Source organism: Macrotis lagotis, chromosome 4, assembly GCF_037893015.1.
Source record: "Macrotis lagotis isolate mMagLag1 chromosome 4, bilby.v1.9.chrom.fasta, whole genome shotgun sequence".
NCBI lineage: Eukaryota > Metazoa > Chordata > Mammalia > Peramelemorphia > Peramelidae > Macrotis > Macrotis lagotis.
Window position 1 is genome coordinate 203645166 of NC_133661.1, and position 17362 is coordinate 203662527.

A 17362-nucleotide genomic window follows, 5' to 3' on the forward strand; every position below is an offset into this window, starting at 1 on the left:
CCTTTACTTGTTTCCCTACCTAGTTCTGGATCAAAATGATAGTAATGGCCAAGGAAACGCTAGAGGACCCTACCTAATCCAGTGCTCTATTCCCTGTGGCACTGAGAGACAGTCTCCATTTGTATTGGTAACACTGCACTGAAGGAGAAGTATTAGAAGAAAAAAAAAGAGGAAAATTATTTATATACATTATTAGAGCTAAAAAACCATGAGAATGAAAAACCCTCAATTAAATACCAAATTAGAAATTCTAAAAAGTAAAGGAGAAATTAATAAAATCTAAAGCAAGGAAACTATTGAACTAATAAATAAAACCAAGAGTTGGTTTTTATGAAAAAACCCCCAATAAAATTGATAAACCTCTGGTTAATTTGATAAAAAAAAAAGAAGAAAACCAAATTGCTGGTATTATAAATGAAAAAACGTAAACTCACCACCAGTGAGAAGGAAATTACAGTAATAATTCAGGATTATTTTGTCCAACTGTATGTGAATAAATTTGATAATCTAAGTGAAATGGATGAATATTTACAAAAATTTAAGTTACCCAGAATAAATGAAGAGGAAATTAAATACATAAATAACCCTATCTCAGAAAAAAAAATTCAACAAGTCATTATTGAACTCCCTAAGAAAAAATCTCCAGGGCCAGATGGATTCACATGTTCTATCAAACATTTAAGGAACAATTGGTTTCAATTCTATATAAACTCTTTGGAAAAATAGATAAAGACAGAACTCTGCCTAACTCTTTCTATGGTATCTAAACCAGGAAGAGTCAAAACAGGGAAAGAAAATTATAGACCTATCTCCTTAATGAATATTAATGCAAAATTTTAGCAAAATGGTTACAAGTTATCACAAGGATAATACATTATAACCATGCAGGATTTATCCCAGGAATGCAGGGTTGGTTCACTATTAGAAAACTTAGTATAATTAACAATAACAAACCTAACAGAAATCATATTATTATGTCAATAGATGCTGAAAAGGTCTTTGATAAAATACAGCACCTATTCTTACTAAAAATACTAGAGAAGGTAGGAATAAATGGATTGTTCCTTAGAATGATTAGCAGTATCTATCTGAAACCATCAACAAGAATTATATGCAATGGAGAGAAGTTAGAGGCATTTCCAATTAGATCAGGGATGAAACAAGAATGGCTGTTATCACCACTACTATTCAATATTGTGTTAGAAATGTTAGCTTCAGCAATAAGAGAAGAAAAAGAAATTCAAGAAATTAGAATTGGAAAGGAAGAAACTAAACTGACTCTTCACAGATGACATGATGGTATACCTACAAAATCCTAAAAAATTATCTAAAAAAAAAAACTAGAAACAATTAGTAACTTTAGCAAAGTCGCAGGATATAAAATAAATCCTCATAAATCCTCAGCATTTCCATTTATTGCTACAAGATTCAACAGCAAGAGTTAGAAAGAGAAATCCCATTAAAGTAACTTCAGACAATGTAAAATATTTGGAAGTCTACCTGCCAAGGCAGACTCAGAAACTCTAGGAAAACAACTATAAAACACTTCTCACACAAATAAAATCAGATTTAAATAATTGGGCAAATATCAACCACTCATAGATAGGCCAAGCTAATATAATAAAAATGGCAATTCTACCTAAATTAAAATACTTATTTTAGTGCCTTACCAATCAAACTTCCAAAAAATTACTTGTAATGAGCTAGAAAAAATTGTAAGTAAATTCATATGGAGAAACAAAAAGTCAAGAATATACAGAAGAACAAAAGGTCAATAATATCAAGTGATTTATTGAAAAAAGTACAAAAGAAGGTGGCTTAGACTTACCAGACCTAAAATTATATTATTAAGCATCAGTCATCAAAATTGTCTGGTATTAGCTAAAAAATAGAGTGGTGGATCAATAGAATAGACTGGTGCAAAAGAGACAGCAGGAAATGATTATAGTAATCTGCCGTTTGATAAACCGAAAGTTCAGCTTCTGGGAATAAGGACTCTATCTTTGATAAAAACTGTTGGGAATATCGGAAGTTAGGCAGAAACTTGGATTAGACCAACATCTCATACCCTATACCAAGATAAGATGAAAATGGGTACAGGATTTAGAAATAAAAGACATTATTATAAGCAAACTAGGAGATCAAGGAATTATTTTCCTGTCAGAACTATGAAAAGTGAAGCAGTTTATGACCAAGGAAGCGATGGAGAACATCATTAAAATATGTAATTTTGATTACATTAAAGTAAAAAGCTTTTGCAACAAAAAAAACCATTTACCAAGGCCAAAAAATGTAAATTGGGATACAAATTTTATAACTAGTATTTCTGACAAAGGACTCATTTCTAAAATATGTAACTAAGTCAAATTTATATTTAAAAAAAAGCTATTCCCCAATTTTCAAATGGTCAAAGAATATGCAGAGGCAATTTATAGATGAGGAAATCAAAGTAATCCATAATCATATGAAAAATTGCTCTAATCATTATTGATTAGAGAAATGCAAATTAAAGCATCTCTGAAGTACCACCTCAACACCTCTCAGCTCAGACTGGCCAATATGACCAGAAAGGACAATGATCAATATTGGAAGGAATGTGGGAAGTCTGAGATTCATACATTGAAATTTTTCTTTTGTGTTTTTTTGCAAGACAATAGGGTTAAGTGACTTGCCCAAGGTCACACAGCTAGGCCACATTTGAACTCAGTTTCTCCTGACTCCAGGAGGTGCTCTATCCACTACGTAGCTGCCCCCCAACCAATAATTTTGGTTAATGTGTATCAATGTAAAGATTATCAGACTGCCTTCTGTGGATGGGGGGAAGGAAGCAAGACTGGGAGAAAAATTGTAAAATTCAAAAACAATTTTAAAAAATCCATGCAAATGAATGGTTTCATAGGAGAAAGAAAATCTGATATAATAATCTGATAAAAGCCAGAAGTTCTTACACACTCAATGCCAGTAGGAAATAAGAGAGTTATAAGGTTAAACACCCCCCCATCCACAAAATTATATAGGAAATCAAGTCAAATAGTAATAATTTCACTTAAATATCAGGAAAAGTTAATGGAGAAAAGGTCTTTTGAGTGCTCTTGAACAGGTCATAATTGAAAGTTTCAAATGGGAGATTAAAATAGGAATCAGATTGTAGAGAGACAAAAAAACCGGGAGAAATGAATCTGAGACAGAAGGGGGCTGACAAATCATTACAAGAACTCAGACATGAAACTGGGCCCCTTCTTACTTCTCCAATCTTTTTTATCCTTTCCTCCACATCTATGAAATTCAGTTTCATCTTCTGACTTCTAGCAATTTCCCTGACTGTGCCTTACACCTGAAATACTCTCCTTTCTTATTCCTACTGCCTAACTTTTTCTAGCTGCCTTTTCCTCCATCTTCCTTAATTTTAGTGTCTTTTTGCACTAGTGCAAAGTGCCCGAGTGTACTTTTTGCACATGGTAATTTTGTCTTTCTTCTACATTACCTTGTTAGCTCTTTGAGGGAAAGGACTGATTTTTTTTTAATCAAGAAAAGAAACACTTATATTCTAAGTGATTAGTACAGCACACAATAGTAAATTAATAAATGCTAGCTGACTGATTAAAAAATAAGGATGTGCATAATGGGGGGGAGGGAAGTATGAAGTTAAAGATAACCAGAGGGTTACATATAGGAACATGGAACTAAATTAAGCGTCAAACAACCACTCATAACAAAATCCTAGGCACCTCCACAAATCTAGACCCTGTCTCCAAAAGAAGTTCAAGTCCAGCCTTTTGTGCCAATCTGCAAAGGGAAGAAGCATAAGTATGAGCTTCTGAGGAAGGTCAAAAGCATTCACTGTTGAAGCTACATGGAGCAGGTAGAGGACCAATCTCTGCTTCCACTAAAGTTTTACCTCAATTAAGCCAGGACACACACATACAAAAGTTATGACTGTGCTGTATAAGATTCATCAGAGCCTTACAAACAAGACAGAGACAGAGAGAAAAACATAGCATATGGTAGTGGGCAGGAATGAATGGAGGGGGTTGTGATTAGCAATGCCAACAGTGGAAAAACATGGAAGTAGCTTTTGTGATGGATTTATCAAAGAATGTGATCCACCTGAGACAGAGCTGGTGGTATTGGACTTAAATGTATTTTTTCGCTTTACTTGTTCAATTTCTTTTTCCAAAATGAGGTTAAGTATTTAATTTCCTCTTCTGTTAATCTGGGAAATGTACATTTTTGTAAATTTTAATCCTTTTCACTTAAATTGTCAGATTTATTGGCATACAGTTGAGCAAAATAACCATGAATTATGACTTTAAATTCCTTTTTATTGATGGAATTTACCCATTTCCTTTTTGATATTCTTAATTTGGTTTTCTTCTTTAGTTTTTTTAACAATCAAATAAACAAAGGCTATTGGTTTTTTAATAAAAACCAATTCTTAGTTTCATTTATTATTTTAATAGTGTCCTTTCCTTCAATCTTATCTCTCCTTTGATTTTCAGCATTTCTGATTTGGTATTTAGTTGGGGGATTTTTAATTTGTTCTTTTCCTAGCTTTTGTAATTTCATGCCCAATTTACTGATCTCTTTTTCTATTTTATTTACGTAAGCATTTAGAGAAATAAAATTTCCCCTAATAACTACTTTGGTTGTATCCCACAAGTTTTGGTACGTTGGCTCACTGTTGTCATTGTCTTGGATGAAATTATCAATTATTTTCTAAGATTTGTTGTTTGAACTACTTATTCTTTAAAATTATGTTATTTAGTTTCCAATTAATTTTTAGCCCTATCTTTCCATGGCCCTTTATCACACATGATTTTTAATGTATTATGATCTGAAATGATGAATTTAATATTTCTGACTTTCTGTATTAGATTGTGAAGTTTTTGGCCCTAATACATGGTCACTTTGTAGCTATACCATTGTGAAAAGTATATTCTATCTATTCCTATTCAATTTTGTCCATAGATCTGTCATATCTAACTTTTATAAAATTCTATTCATCTCTTTAATACCTTCTTGTTTATTTTGTGGTTAGATTTACCCTTTCCTGAGAGAGGAAGTTTGAGATCCCCCATTAGTATAGTTTTGCTGTCTATAATTTTCTGTAACTCATTAAGCTTTACCTCTATGAATTTGGATGCTATACTACTTGATGCATATTTGTTTAGTAAATGATATTACTTCACTATGTACTGTTTAGGAAGAGGTAGTTTCCTTATCCCTTTTTTTGGGGGGGGGGGTGCAAGGTAGTGGGGTTAAGTGACTTGCCCAAAGTCACACAGCTAGATGATTATTAAGTGTCTGAGCCAGATTTGAACTCACGTTCTCCTTCCTTCAGGGTCAGTGCTCTATCCACTGCACCACCTAGCTGCCCCTCCTTATCCCTTTTAATGAGATCTATTTTTGTTTTTGTTTTGTCTGAGAATTGCTACCCTTGATTTTTTTCACTTCAGCTGAAGCTTATTATATTCTGCTCCAGCCTTTTACCTTTACTCTCTATGCATCTGTCTGCTTCAAATGTGTTTCTGTTAAAACAACATTTTGTGGGATTCTAGTTTTTAATCCACAGTTATCCTCTTCTACTTCATGGGAGAGTTCATCCATTCACATTCACAGTTATAATTACTCTTTATTACTCTCCATCCTATTTCCCTTCTATTTGCCTTTCCTTCTCCTTTCACTGCATTCTTCCTCACCAATGTTTTGCTTCTGAACACCACCCCCATAATCTGCCTTTTTCTATCAGTCTCCCTCTTTATTCTTTTCCCTTTCCTCTTTTGCTTTCCCCCCCCCTCCTTTTCTTTCCTCCCTTCTATCACTCCCCCTTTTCCTCCCTGCCCCCTTCCTTTCTTAATTCCCTATAGGGTAAGGTAAATTTCTAAAACAATTCTATATATGTTATTCCCTCTTTGATCCAAATCTGATGAAAGTAAGATTCAAGCACTCCTCACCTCCTCCCTTCCTTCTCTCTATTGTAATAGGTCCTTTGTGCCTCTTCACATGATGACATTTATGCCATTCTCTCTCTTCCTCCTGTCCTAGTACAATCATTTTTATGTCAATTTTATTTTAAATATTCTATCAAAAATCAGCTTAAGTCCATACCTTCTCTTTAAGTATCCCTCTAATAGAGATACAGTTCTCAAGAATTATGAGTATCATTCTCCCATGTAAGGATGTAGCCAGTACAATCTTATTGAATAGCATTCTTTTTCTTTGTCTCCCCCCCATTTCCTTTTTATTTATCTCTTGAGTCTCATATTTGAAAGAGCCAATGTTCAGCTCTTGTTTTTTCATCAGAAACATTTGAAAGTCATCTATTTCATGAAATGTCAATCTTTTCCCCTAAAAGAGTATGCTCAATTTTATAGGGTAGTTGATTCTCAGTTGTAATTCAAGCTCCTTTACCCTTCAGAATATCATATTCTAGCCCCTCCAATCTTTTAAGGTTGATACTGCCAAGTCCTGTGTAATCTTTACTGTCACTCCTTGGTAGTTGAATTTCTTTCTGGATGCCTGCAGGATTTTCTCCTTGATCTGATAATTTTGGAATTTGGCTATAATATTCCTTGGTATTTTCATTTTGAGATTCCTTTTTAGGAGGTGATTAGTAGATTCTTTCAATGACTATTTTAATCCTCTCTTGAAAGATATTGTCCAAGTTCTTTTTATTGATAATGGCTTTCAGGTAGTTCAATAATTCTTATATTATCTCTTCTGGATCTATTGTGTAGTCAGTTTTTCCAATGAAATTATCTTTTTTCATTTTTTTTATTTTATTTGACTGATTCTTGATGTCTCATAGTCATTAGCCCAAGTCTGTCCTTCAAGGAATTATTTTCTTCAGTTAACTTTTGCATCACCTTTTCCATTCAGTCAATTCTATTTTTAAAGGAGTTATCCTTTTTTGATTTGCTCAACTGTACGGGGGGGTTGGTTTTTGCAAGGCAATGGGGTTAAGTGACATGCCCAAAGTCACATAGCTAGGTAATTATTAAGTATCTGAAGCCAGATTTGAACTCCGGTCCTCCTGACTTCAGGGCTGGTACTCTACTGTACCACCTAGCTGTCCCTCAATATGTTTTTTAAAGGATTTGTTTATTTCAGATAATTTTTGTGCTTCCTTTTTTGCAAGATATTGAATTTCTCTTGCATTTCTTTTCCTAATTGTTCTACTTGATTTTTAAAAATTTCTTTGAGTTCTTCCAAGAAGTCTTTGCGCTCCTTTCTGGAGTTTTATATGTAATACTTTTCTTGTTATCCTCTTCTGAGATGGTGATTTGCTCAATTTTTGCCCTTCAAAAAGCTTTTCCTCTTACTTTTCTTACTTATTTTGGGCTCTGCTACCTCAAGCTTCTTGTATTGGGGGAGAGGTCCATTCGCAAAACTTCCACATTAAGAATGCCAGTGGCCTGCTCGTTGGGCTGGGGCCTTCTGTACTGGGAAGGCTGGCAGTTTGCTAGGTCACCCAGCCCAGGTGAGATGGCTGAATAAGAAGGTTGGGGGACTTTCCAGCTGGCCATCTCTACTCCTTTCCAATGCTGGTTTGTGCTCCATAACTTGGGCTCTACTCCCTGCTCCTGGTCATGCTCCCCCTCTACCTGAGACAGACCGTGCTGGAAATGCTCCTGTTTGTTATTTCTTTAAGTATTTTCTTTAATTTATTTCTTTAAGTAACACTTTGTAATTTAATCTAAGAAAATATTTTGTGTACTATGAAGAAGACTGACCCCCAAATATTTTATGTTTTGTAGTCTCTTCCAGTCCTTTTGTGTGTGTGTATGTGTGTGTGTGTGTGATGTAATGGAATTAAATGACTTGTCCAAGGTTACACAGTACATATCAGTGCTGAGGCCACATTTGAACTCAGATCCTCCTGACTCCAGGGTTGGTGCTTTATCCACTGTGCTACCTAGCTGCTCCTTGTAGTTTCTTCCTAATTGATGCTCTATCATATTTCTCACAGTCCCACACTTATTCCCTTTCTACTCTCTCAGTAGAGGATTTCACCTCATATTTTCTTGGGAAAATAAGAGCATTCTGATATGAGTTCCCATTTCTTCCCTAAATATCATGCTTCATTCTCTCATTCTTGGTTTCAGTCTTTGATGAAGAAATGGCTTTTCCTTGCCAAAGTACACTTCTCTACTTGTGATCTTTAATCTATTCTCTTTAATATCTTCCAGGAATTTCCCCAGACAATCATCCAATCCTCCTTTTCTAGAGGGTCCTTCTGAGTTATAAACATGATTAAATCTTCCCTATTCTTAAAACAAACAAAAAACTTCCACTTAAGCCTATCATCACTAGAAATGATGACTTGGTCCCATTCACCCACAGAAGTTTTATCCTCTGCCATGCTGTTTGCTATCCATGTACAGCAGCTAGGTGGTACAGTGCATAGAGCACTTGCCTTGGAGTCAGTGATTTCAAATCCTGTCTCAGATATTTGACACTTACTAGCTGGGTGACCTTGGGTAAGTCACTTAACCTTGACTGTCTTGCATCCAGAGTCAACTCCAGTCAACCTGATACATATCTGGCCTCTGGACCCAAATGGCCCTGGAGGAAAAATGAGGTTGGTAACTTAGCATCCCCTTACTCAAGTCCAAATCATGTGCTTGTCATGGCATCAACTTCCTGATGTCATGATCTTCTTCAAGAACAAAGGACAAATATCATATCCATTCCCCTACTTCCCTCCTCTCTGCTTTCTACTTTTTCCTAAGGGGTAGTAAGCAGGTCAATACTACCATTGCATCTAGATAGGAAATAAAAACAAACTTCTCTATGGATCCATTTCACCAAATCTATGATTCATCAGATTATTACTCCCCATATGTGGTGTCTCTCCCCAAAAGAAGATAATTTTGAAAGCAGGAACAGTCTCACTTTCGCATGCAAACCCCTGCAGTGCCTATGTTAAGAAAATTCCAATTAGGATCACGAAAAGTCAAACTTGACTAACAACAAATTTGTACATTTTTTGGTTTCTTTTCAGTTACTGCAGCTGCAGCTCTGCTTTGCTCACAGAGCTTTCTTTGACTCAGCATGTCATGCTGGGCAGTCATGTCCTAGTATCTTCTATGTCTCATAACAGGTCCCAAAGAGTATTGTCAAATGAGTCAACATCAGATGTGGCAGTGATTTTATTAGGAAAACAGCAATAAAGACAATATATTACCATCAATTTTTCCGATTGCATTCTAATATCTGTGGAAACTTTTTATCTGATTTACTGTTGAAATCTGCTACCTATCTTGATTAGAATATGTGCTAATGAGAGTAGGGACTATCTTTGTTATTCTATTTGTATCTCAAGTCCTTACTCCAGTGCTATGTACATAATTTTTAATAGATGCTATGTCATCCAACCATTCATTCATATCTATTCATGATTTTTCTGTGCTGTTCCTATTCAACATTTCTTACAAAGTAATATTTCCATATGGTTATATACTACAATATGTATAACTATTCCCCAATCAGTGGGTATCCATACTGTTTCCAATTCTTTGCAACTTTCTGCAGTTATTTTACATGCATTCCTGGATTTGTTCATAATGTCAAGAAATATTAATAAGTTTGGGTATTTATTTTGTATCTAGATAGTCTATTAAAGTGATTAATCCTTTCAATTAGTTTCTTCAACTCATTTCCCAAGGATTCTGAGTAATTCATCACTTTGTCTATAAATTAGGATGATTTTGTTTCCTCTAAACAATATTTTATACTCTTAATTTTTTCTTATTTATTACTATAATTTCAGGAAGCCCTGTATTTGAGTCTCACTTTAAATACTTACTAGCTGTCTGATTTTGACCAAGTCATTTAATTTGTTTCCTTAACTAAAAACTAGAGCTCACAGATTATAAGTATTTATTATAACAAGTTTGCTATAAGGATCAAATAAGAAAATGTATATATATATTATATATATAGTATTAGCCAATATATGTATATATAAATACATATACATATATAAATAGAGATAGATGTGGAAATTTATATGTATGCACATATATAAAGATCTAAATATATATATATATATCTGAATGTGAGAAAAAGATCTTTTATTTTAAAAATTATGTCTGTAAGACCATTGCAAGACATAGAGAGTATTTTTGGCAATAAAGTTTTGACCAAAGAATGTTCAAAAAAGGCCTACAGAATATCACTTTTTCTACTTTTTTTTTGTGGTGGGGAAGAGAGTCAGGAGTAAAAGTGAAAACATTTGTCAAGACTTTTTCATTAATCAAAAACAAAAACTGGAGGCTTAAAGACATAATCATAGTACTAACCATGAATGATGCTAATGAGTAATATGGTAGCATTATTCTCATGACACACCAGCCAACTTCCTGGAAACCAAAGGCTTTGGATTCCAGAGGGAATATATTTTGCAAAGCTGAAACTTATGGGGATTGATGTAAAAGCATCACAGGAGTGGCAACTGCAACTTAATTTAACTCAAAAACAAAGTGACCAAGCTGGACACAGATACCAGCCCCATTTCTCAATAAATGTTATTCAAAATGAACATAAGATGGGTGTATGACTTCATCCCCATAGTAGCTAAGATAGAAGGTAACAAAAGGAAGGTCTATATGGCTCTTATTCCGATGAGATGACACCCCTCAGCAGTAGAGACTGTCATGTGGATATGTCCACTACAGCCATCTTCTATTCTATTCATATTTTCCTCTTTCTGGGTTTTAAAATAGGAAGGAGGCAGAAGACCCCTCAGGAATACCCTGTGGTACCTCCAACAGGAGAACAAAGTAGATCTTTAAGCAGCTGCTGTTAAAACATTACTTAATATCATCAAGGCAAGGGTAGAATAACAGACGTGAAGAGTACCCAGTCATTCCTCATCCATTAAAAGTCTTAAAAGTACCTACCACATGTAGGGAACTCTGTTAGAACAGAAATAATGGGCTTCTCAAGGGAAAGGTTGACCTCATATGATTAAGAGTTTGAAAGAAGAGGAAAGTTCAAAATTGCAGAGAATGGGAAAAAAAGTTTTAAAAGGACAACTCATCATTTGCAATCTTGGATAGTAATATAATCTTCACTTTCTAGAATTCTGGGGCAGTGACCCTACTGGGTAGTTGGAGTTTCTGAATAGCTAATGATCCTCCCCCCACCTTTGTTTTGATTTTTGCAAGGCAATGGGGCTAAGTGACTTGCCCAAGGTCACACAACTACGTAATTATTAAGTGTCTGAGGCCAAATTTGAACACAGGTCCTCCTGACTCCAGGGCTGGTGCTCTATTCACTGCGCCACCTAGCCACCCCATGGTAATTCCTTCTTAAGTAAAAAGCCTTTACAGTTTCAACTATTTTGGCTAGACATCTCTTAAGAAATATCACTCAGGGTGGCTAGGTGGCACAGTGGATAGAACACCAGCCCTGGAGTCAGGAGCACCTGAGTTCAAATATGGCCTCAGACATTTAATAATTACCTAGCTGTGTGGCCTTGGGCAAGTTAACCCCATTTGCTTTGCAAAAACCTAAAAAAAAAAATCACTCATTTCCCTGAACATATTCTAATGATTCAGGGGCATGATAAAGCCAGGTTCTTTCTAAATCTAAAATTCTCTGGTGAGATGATTTTATCACTGTGAATATCAATATGGTATAATAACATAAAAGCATGTCCTAAAAGTCAGTTTAGTGGGCCAAGCTGCTAAAGCTTAAAGTTATACTAAGACTTTTGAGACATACCATATGCTAATTCAATAGATAAGAGTCATTTATTTCTATGGTGAATAGTCTTATATTTCTATAAGTTTGTGAGTCTTGGCTTTTTAGAGTTTATTGACTTTCCATCTTATTCTTTCTTTTCACAGCCTATAGCAATTCCTGATCCATCTCTCCCTTTTGCTGATCTTAAGACAAGATCAACAAGACGTGTTACAATTCGATAAAATAGAACTGAAGGCCTGAGACTTGTCTCTGTGTAAAGTACATGAAAGGGCAGCTAGATTGCACAGGAGATAAGCGTGTTAGGCCTAGAAATCAGTAGGATTTCAGGAAAAATCTGACTTCAGATACTCACTAGCTGGGTGACTCTAGGAAAGTCATTCAACCATATTTAATTCCATTTCCTCATCTATAAAATGAGTTGGAGAAGGAAATGGCAAAGCACTCCAGTAAGGCTACTTGTCCTCCATGCTTGAAAAGGACCAAAATGATACCACTATATCAGGGTCAAGGTGCAGTGTGTCCAACTGCTGCTTATAAAGCCAATATACAAACTCAGAAGGCTTTAACACAGGTTCATATGACCATCTGGACGAGAGATGTCTATAAATTTTGCCAAGTATATCCCAAATGGGACCATGAAGAGTTGGACACAACTGAAATGAATAAAGAATAACAATAAATACCTGAAATTTGGTACACTGACTTTCTAACATTAATATGCCTAAGGCTCTGAGGTTCATATCATAATAGAAGGGGTAAGATCCAAATATCTAACATTATTTTTGGTTATTCAAAGATATTTGTTTTCTTTTCTTTTTTTTTTTTTAGGTTTTTTTGCAAAGCAAATGGGGTTAAGTGACTTGCCCAAGGCCACACAGCTAGGTAATAAGTATCTGAGGCTGGATTTGAACTCAGGTACTCCTAACTCCAGGGCTGGTGCTCTATCCACTAGCCGCCCTGAAAAACATTTGTTTTTCTTCCTCTTTTCCAAGTTTCTGAATAAATGAGTTCCAGATAAGAAGCTGTTATAATTATTTCACTTAGAAACATTATATATATATGTATATATATAATTATAACATACAATTAGCAAACTGAGTATAGATATATGTTATATATTATATAATATATTATATAATATATATTAGTCTAAAGTCCAGAATTTCTGAACCGAAAAATTATCATGCCTATCAAAATAACCCACAGATCATCTCTGAGGGAAAAAAAAAACAAACAAAAAATCTGCTATTAACTTCAAGACACATCGTAATTAAATTGAATAATTCCAATTATAACAAATTCTGGAAACAACCAAAAGAAAGATCTTCAAACATAAAGGAAATTTGGGAAGGAAAGGAATAATGTATCTAAGAAGCAAAGGAATTCAAGATGACCTACCTTACAAAATCTAAGCCTAATCCAAAATGAAAAGGGTGGACATTTAATAACAAAAAGATGCTTTAAACATTCCTAAGAAGAAAACCAGAATTAAAGACACTATTTGCTTCTCAAAATCTCAAAACAAAGGAAATACAAGAAAAATAAACAAATACAGGAACCAAAGACAAAAACAAAACAAAACAGAGAAACTTAGTGAAAGCAGAAGTCAAACAAAAGTAATGGTAGAGAAACAAGATTGAAACATGAAATAAACTATAGACTACCCTGCCTACAGGTGAGTCAATGTAACATTATTTTATTTTTTGCAGGAAGACCCATAGAAAAGGGAAGAGAAGGAAATACGTTATGTACCCTCTAATCAAAGGCTAAAAATGAAGGGAAAATAACTCTAGTAACCTCTCAGGAAGAAGAAAGTATAGTCATTTTGAAAAGCAATTTGAAATCATGCAAATAAAGTGACAAAAAATATCCAACAGTATCATTGAGATTAAATCTCAAGGAGGACATTGAGAAGAAGAAAAACCACCATATACCTGATAAAATTTACAATAGCATTTTTTAATGATAGTAAAGAATTGGAAACTAAGAGAAGCCTATTAATTTGAGGAATAGGAAAACAATAATACTACTTGAATGCAAAGGGATCTTCCTATTCCTGTGCTGTAAGACAAATAGGATGAATACAGGGGAGTAAGGAAAGTTTTATAAGAACTAATGTAGAATAAAGTAAGCAGAGTCAATAAAATGACCACATATGTAAAAAAAACACATGATTGAAAATGAATGTTGCAAAATTAAAAAAGAACTATGAGAAGTTAACCCCACCTTACCCATCAATATATTATTACACATACTTTCAGATTTTTTTCAATGTAATATCAATTATACTAATTTTTCCATTTCATTTTCTTTTTTTGTCATTCAAATATTATTTTTTAAATAGAATGGCTGTTAGAAAGGGGAGAAGGAAAAGGTTAATGGGAGAAACTATGATGATATTACAAAAGACAGAACTAACATTTTATTTTCAAAAAAAAGACAATCGTGCAAAGGGTCCAGATGCAAAACTTAAACCTATTTTGCTAAATACAAAAGTACCAATGTATCCAAAGAGGATGAAAACTATAAAATAATTAAAGGAAGAGATATAAGTAGCAAAAGTAGAAAAGCCTGTAGAATGCCTTCAAAGAAAATCAATGGGTTTATTAGAGAAGGTAAAGAAATTTAATAAAGTGTTGAATACTGAAGAAAATTAGTGGCAGAGATCAAACACAAAAATGCAGTGAGCAAAAAGAAATATTTTAGCAAAATCAGAAGCAAAATTCAAAGAACACTTGAGAAATCACTATAAACCAAAACAAATGATTTTGAAGACAGATGGCAAAGTAATCTAAAAATTCTTGGTCTTCCAAGAGTTCAAGAATATGATTTTGCTTATGAAATAAAAATTTTTATAGTTGATATGCTTCAGGAAATTATACAGGAAAATTGCAAGTTGTGAATAAAGTTAGACAAGGGAAAAAAGATAGTCAAGGGCAGATAAAAAGAATCTATAGGACAGCAAAGAGGAACTCCAAATAGATCTCACCAAGATATGTATGATTCAAGTACTGATGCTTCATAGGAACATAGATTTAAAGCTCTCAGGGAATGTTTGAAAAAGCCACTAAGTCAAATTTCCTTACTTTACAAATAAGAAAAACTAAGATTCAGAGAGGTTAAATGACTTGTCCAGGGTAACAGAGCTAGTAAACATGTTAACTTGGGTCTTCCTGACTGAATTAATATTTTTTGAAGTAGAGTGCCATGGATGAAATTATTTCAACCAAAGAAGTAGGAAGATAGGAGATCCAAAAATTCCACCCAGAATAGCAGAAATTCGGAGTTGAAAATTTTAAAATTAAAAAAAAGGGGGGCTGCTCTCCTACCTCAGAAACTTCAGAGCTTCCCAGGACTTTAGGTAAATTATCATTGTGCAAGTATAGGAATGGATATGGTTTGGAAGGATACTATTATAAAGGTATATGTGTCTGAGCTAAGAAAGAGTGTGACTGATCTTGTTTTATAATCTACTGCAAGGACTTTTAATCATTTTCTAAAATTTGAAAAATATCAAAATGTAGAAAATACCATCCACATCCAGAGAAAGAATTACAGAATTTGAATGCAAAGCCAAGCCTATTATTTTCAGTTTTTCAAATTTATTTCATGTTCCCTGCCATATTCTTTTTTTTCTTTTGTTTTGATTCTTCTTTCACAACATGATTAATATGAAAATGTATATAGATACATGTATAGTTATATCAAATTACTGACTGACAGTAGTCAAGGTAAAAGGGGGAGGGAAGAGAGGAAAGGGAAAAAATGTACAATTCAAAATCTTACAAAAAATGAATACTGAGAATTATCTTTACATGTAATTAGAAAAAATAAAAAATCATAAAATATCAAAATAATCACCCTTTCTTACATCAACTTTTAATTTGAAAATCTAGTTATATGGATTAATACTACTAGAGAGTTAACCTGTGCAACTGAAGGTTTGCTTTGAATTCTCTCTATTTTTCCATATAAATACTCATGAAACTGTTAAAAGCATTAAAAGGGACAAGGGATTCAGTTAGTTAATATCATCATGGAAAACTACACTAGTAATTTAAGATTCAGCTAGGAGGGCTAACTTTACTATATGCTAATAAGCTAGAATCACCATGATTGCTAGCCCTCCCTAATGTATTTGTACTATACTCATTCCATTTTTCGTCACTACTTGAAGCAATTTGAAAGTGAATTATGACCTTGACTATGTCATTCATGCCTATCTCTAGAAATAAATCCACTATACATATCAATATAAATAAATCGTTACTACTATCAGAGATTTACAGTAAATCAAACTTAAGAAGATTCCCTAACCACCAGAGGAGACAGGATGGTTTTGGTTTGATAAATACCTATATACTCAGTTAATAGTACTAACTGCTAGGTTACTTTGATCAGCTCTGCTAACTCCATGAAGTGTTATTTGAAGATAACCACTGAGAAAAAGGATAGATAATAACGCACAATATCAATATATCACTTTGAGTGACAAGGTCTTAAAGAGAATACGGAGACCAATTATTCCCATCATTCCTTCACTATTTATTCAATGGTAATATAATTCTCTGGTTATCTTAGATAGCTTCTTATGAAATTTAAGCCCTTTAAAAATTTTTCCTGGATATAATTATATATAGATAGATAGATAGATGGAGGGAGAGAGAGAGCGAGAGCGAGAGCGAGAGCGAGAGAGAGAGAGAGAGAGAGAGAAAGAGAGAGAGTGAGTCCATTACCAGGATAGTCAAGAAATTCATCCGTAATTGCCAGAAACCTAATATAGATTTGTTTTCAAATGCACATTCACAGTTTTATTTTACTATTACATACTCACATAGAAATATTCAATCCATTAGAATTAATATTTTCACTGTAGATTAAAGCAAAACTGGTAGAGGGGGAGATTAATATTTAGACACTGGAAGAATTTTAGCCATACCAAAAAAGACTCCCACCTCTGCCAGAAAAATATGCCTTTGATCAATGGACTACTCTTTCCAAGCCATTGATGGGGTTAGTTTTTCAAGCCACTGCTTTCAACAGTAAATTATTAATGAGTTTCATTCTAAGATGCAGACATGAAACTCGATATGTTACTTCCCAGAGAGAAGTTCAATCCATTATAGAAAGGGTACTTTCCCCAAGTGTAATTGCATAAATAACAGAGTAATTGCTACATATATAAAAACAGTGAAGTAAAGTCTTACTGGTCGGACATCACCACAGGAATTGGTAAATTGTCGAGCCAAGCCAAAATCCAGCATATAACATTTTCTACAAGTACTAGGAAAACGGCCCATGGCAAAGTTTGACTGAAAAAAAAAATGAGAAAAACAAGATTTTTATTATGCTTAGCCATCATACATTTTGTCCTTTGAAAAAATTTAATTTAAACTTTTATATATATAATAAACTAATGATAGCATCATAGCATATTCATGATAGATGACATCTCTGAGACCCTTTCAACCAATCCATTCAATTTATACACTGGTAGACTCAGAAAGACTAATTGATTTTGCCAAGGTCACAAAAGTAAGGTGCTAGGAGCAAACTTGGGACTGAGATTCAGATAGGGTAGGATGTTAATTGTTTAACATAAGACACTCTTTAAGTTTAATCTGTATTAGTATTTTCTCCAACATTTTCT

General features: G+C 33.9%; 1 protein-coding gene across 7 annotated transcripts in view; it reads right to left on the reverse strand.

Moving 5' to 3' along the window:
* The window catches only part of TTBK2 (tau tubulin kinase 2), a 242175-nt gene that overhangs the window by 114654 nt on the left and 110159 nt on the right, over positions 1–17362 (reverse strand). For all 7 annotated transcript variants that reach the window (XM_074235218.1, XM_074235212.1, XM_074235213.1 and 4 more), the window contains one exon: positions 16920–17024. In XM_074235218.1, coding sequence (XP_074091319.1) covers positions 16920–17024 — 105 coding nt within the window. The remainder of the gene's footprint in view (positions 1–16919; positions 17025–17362) is intronic.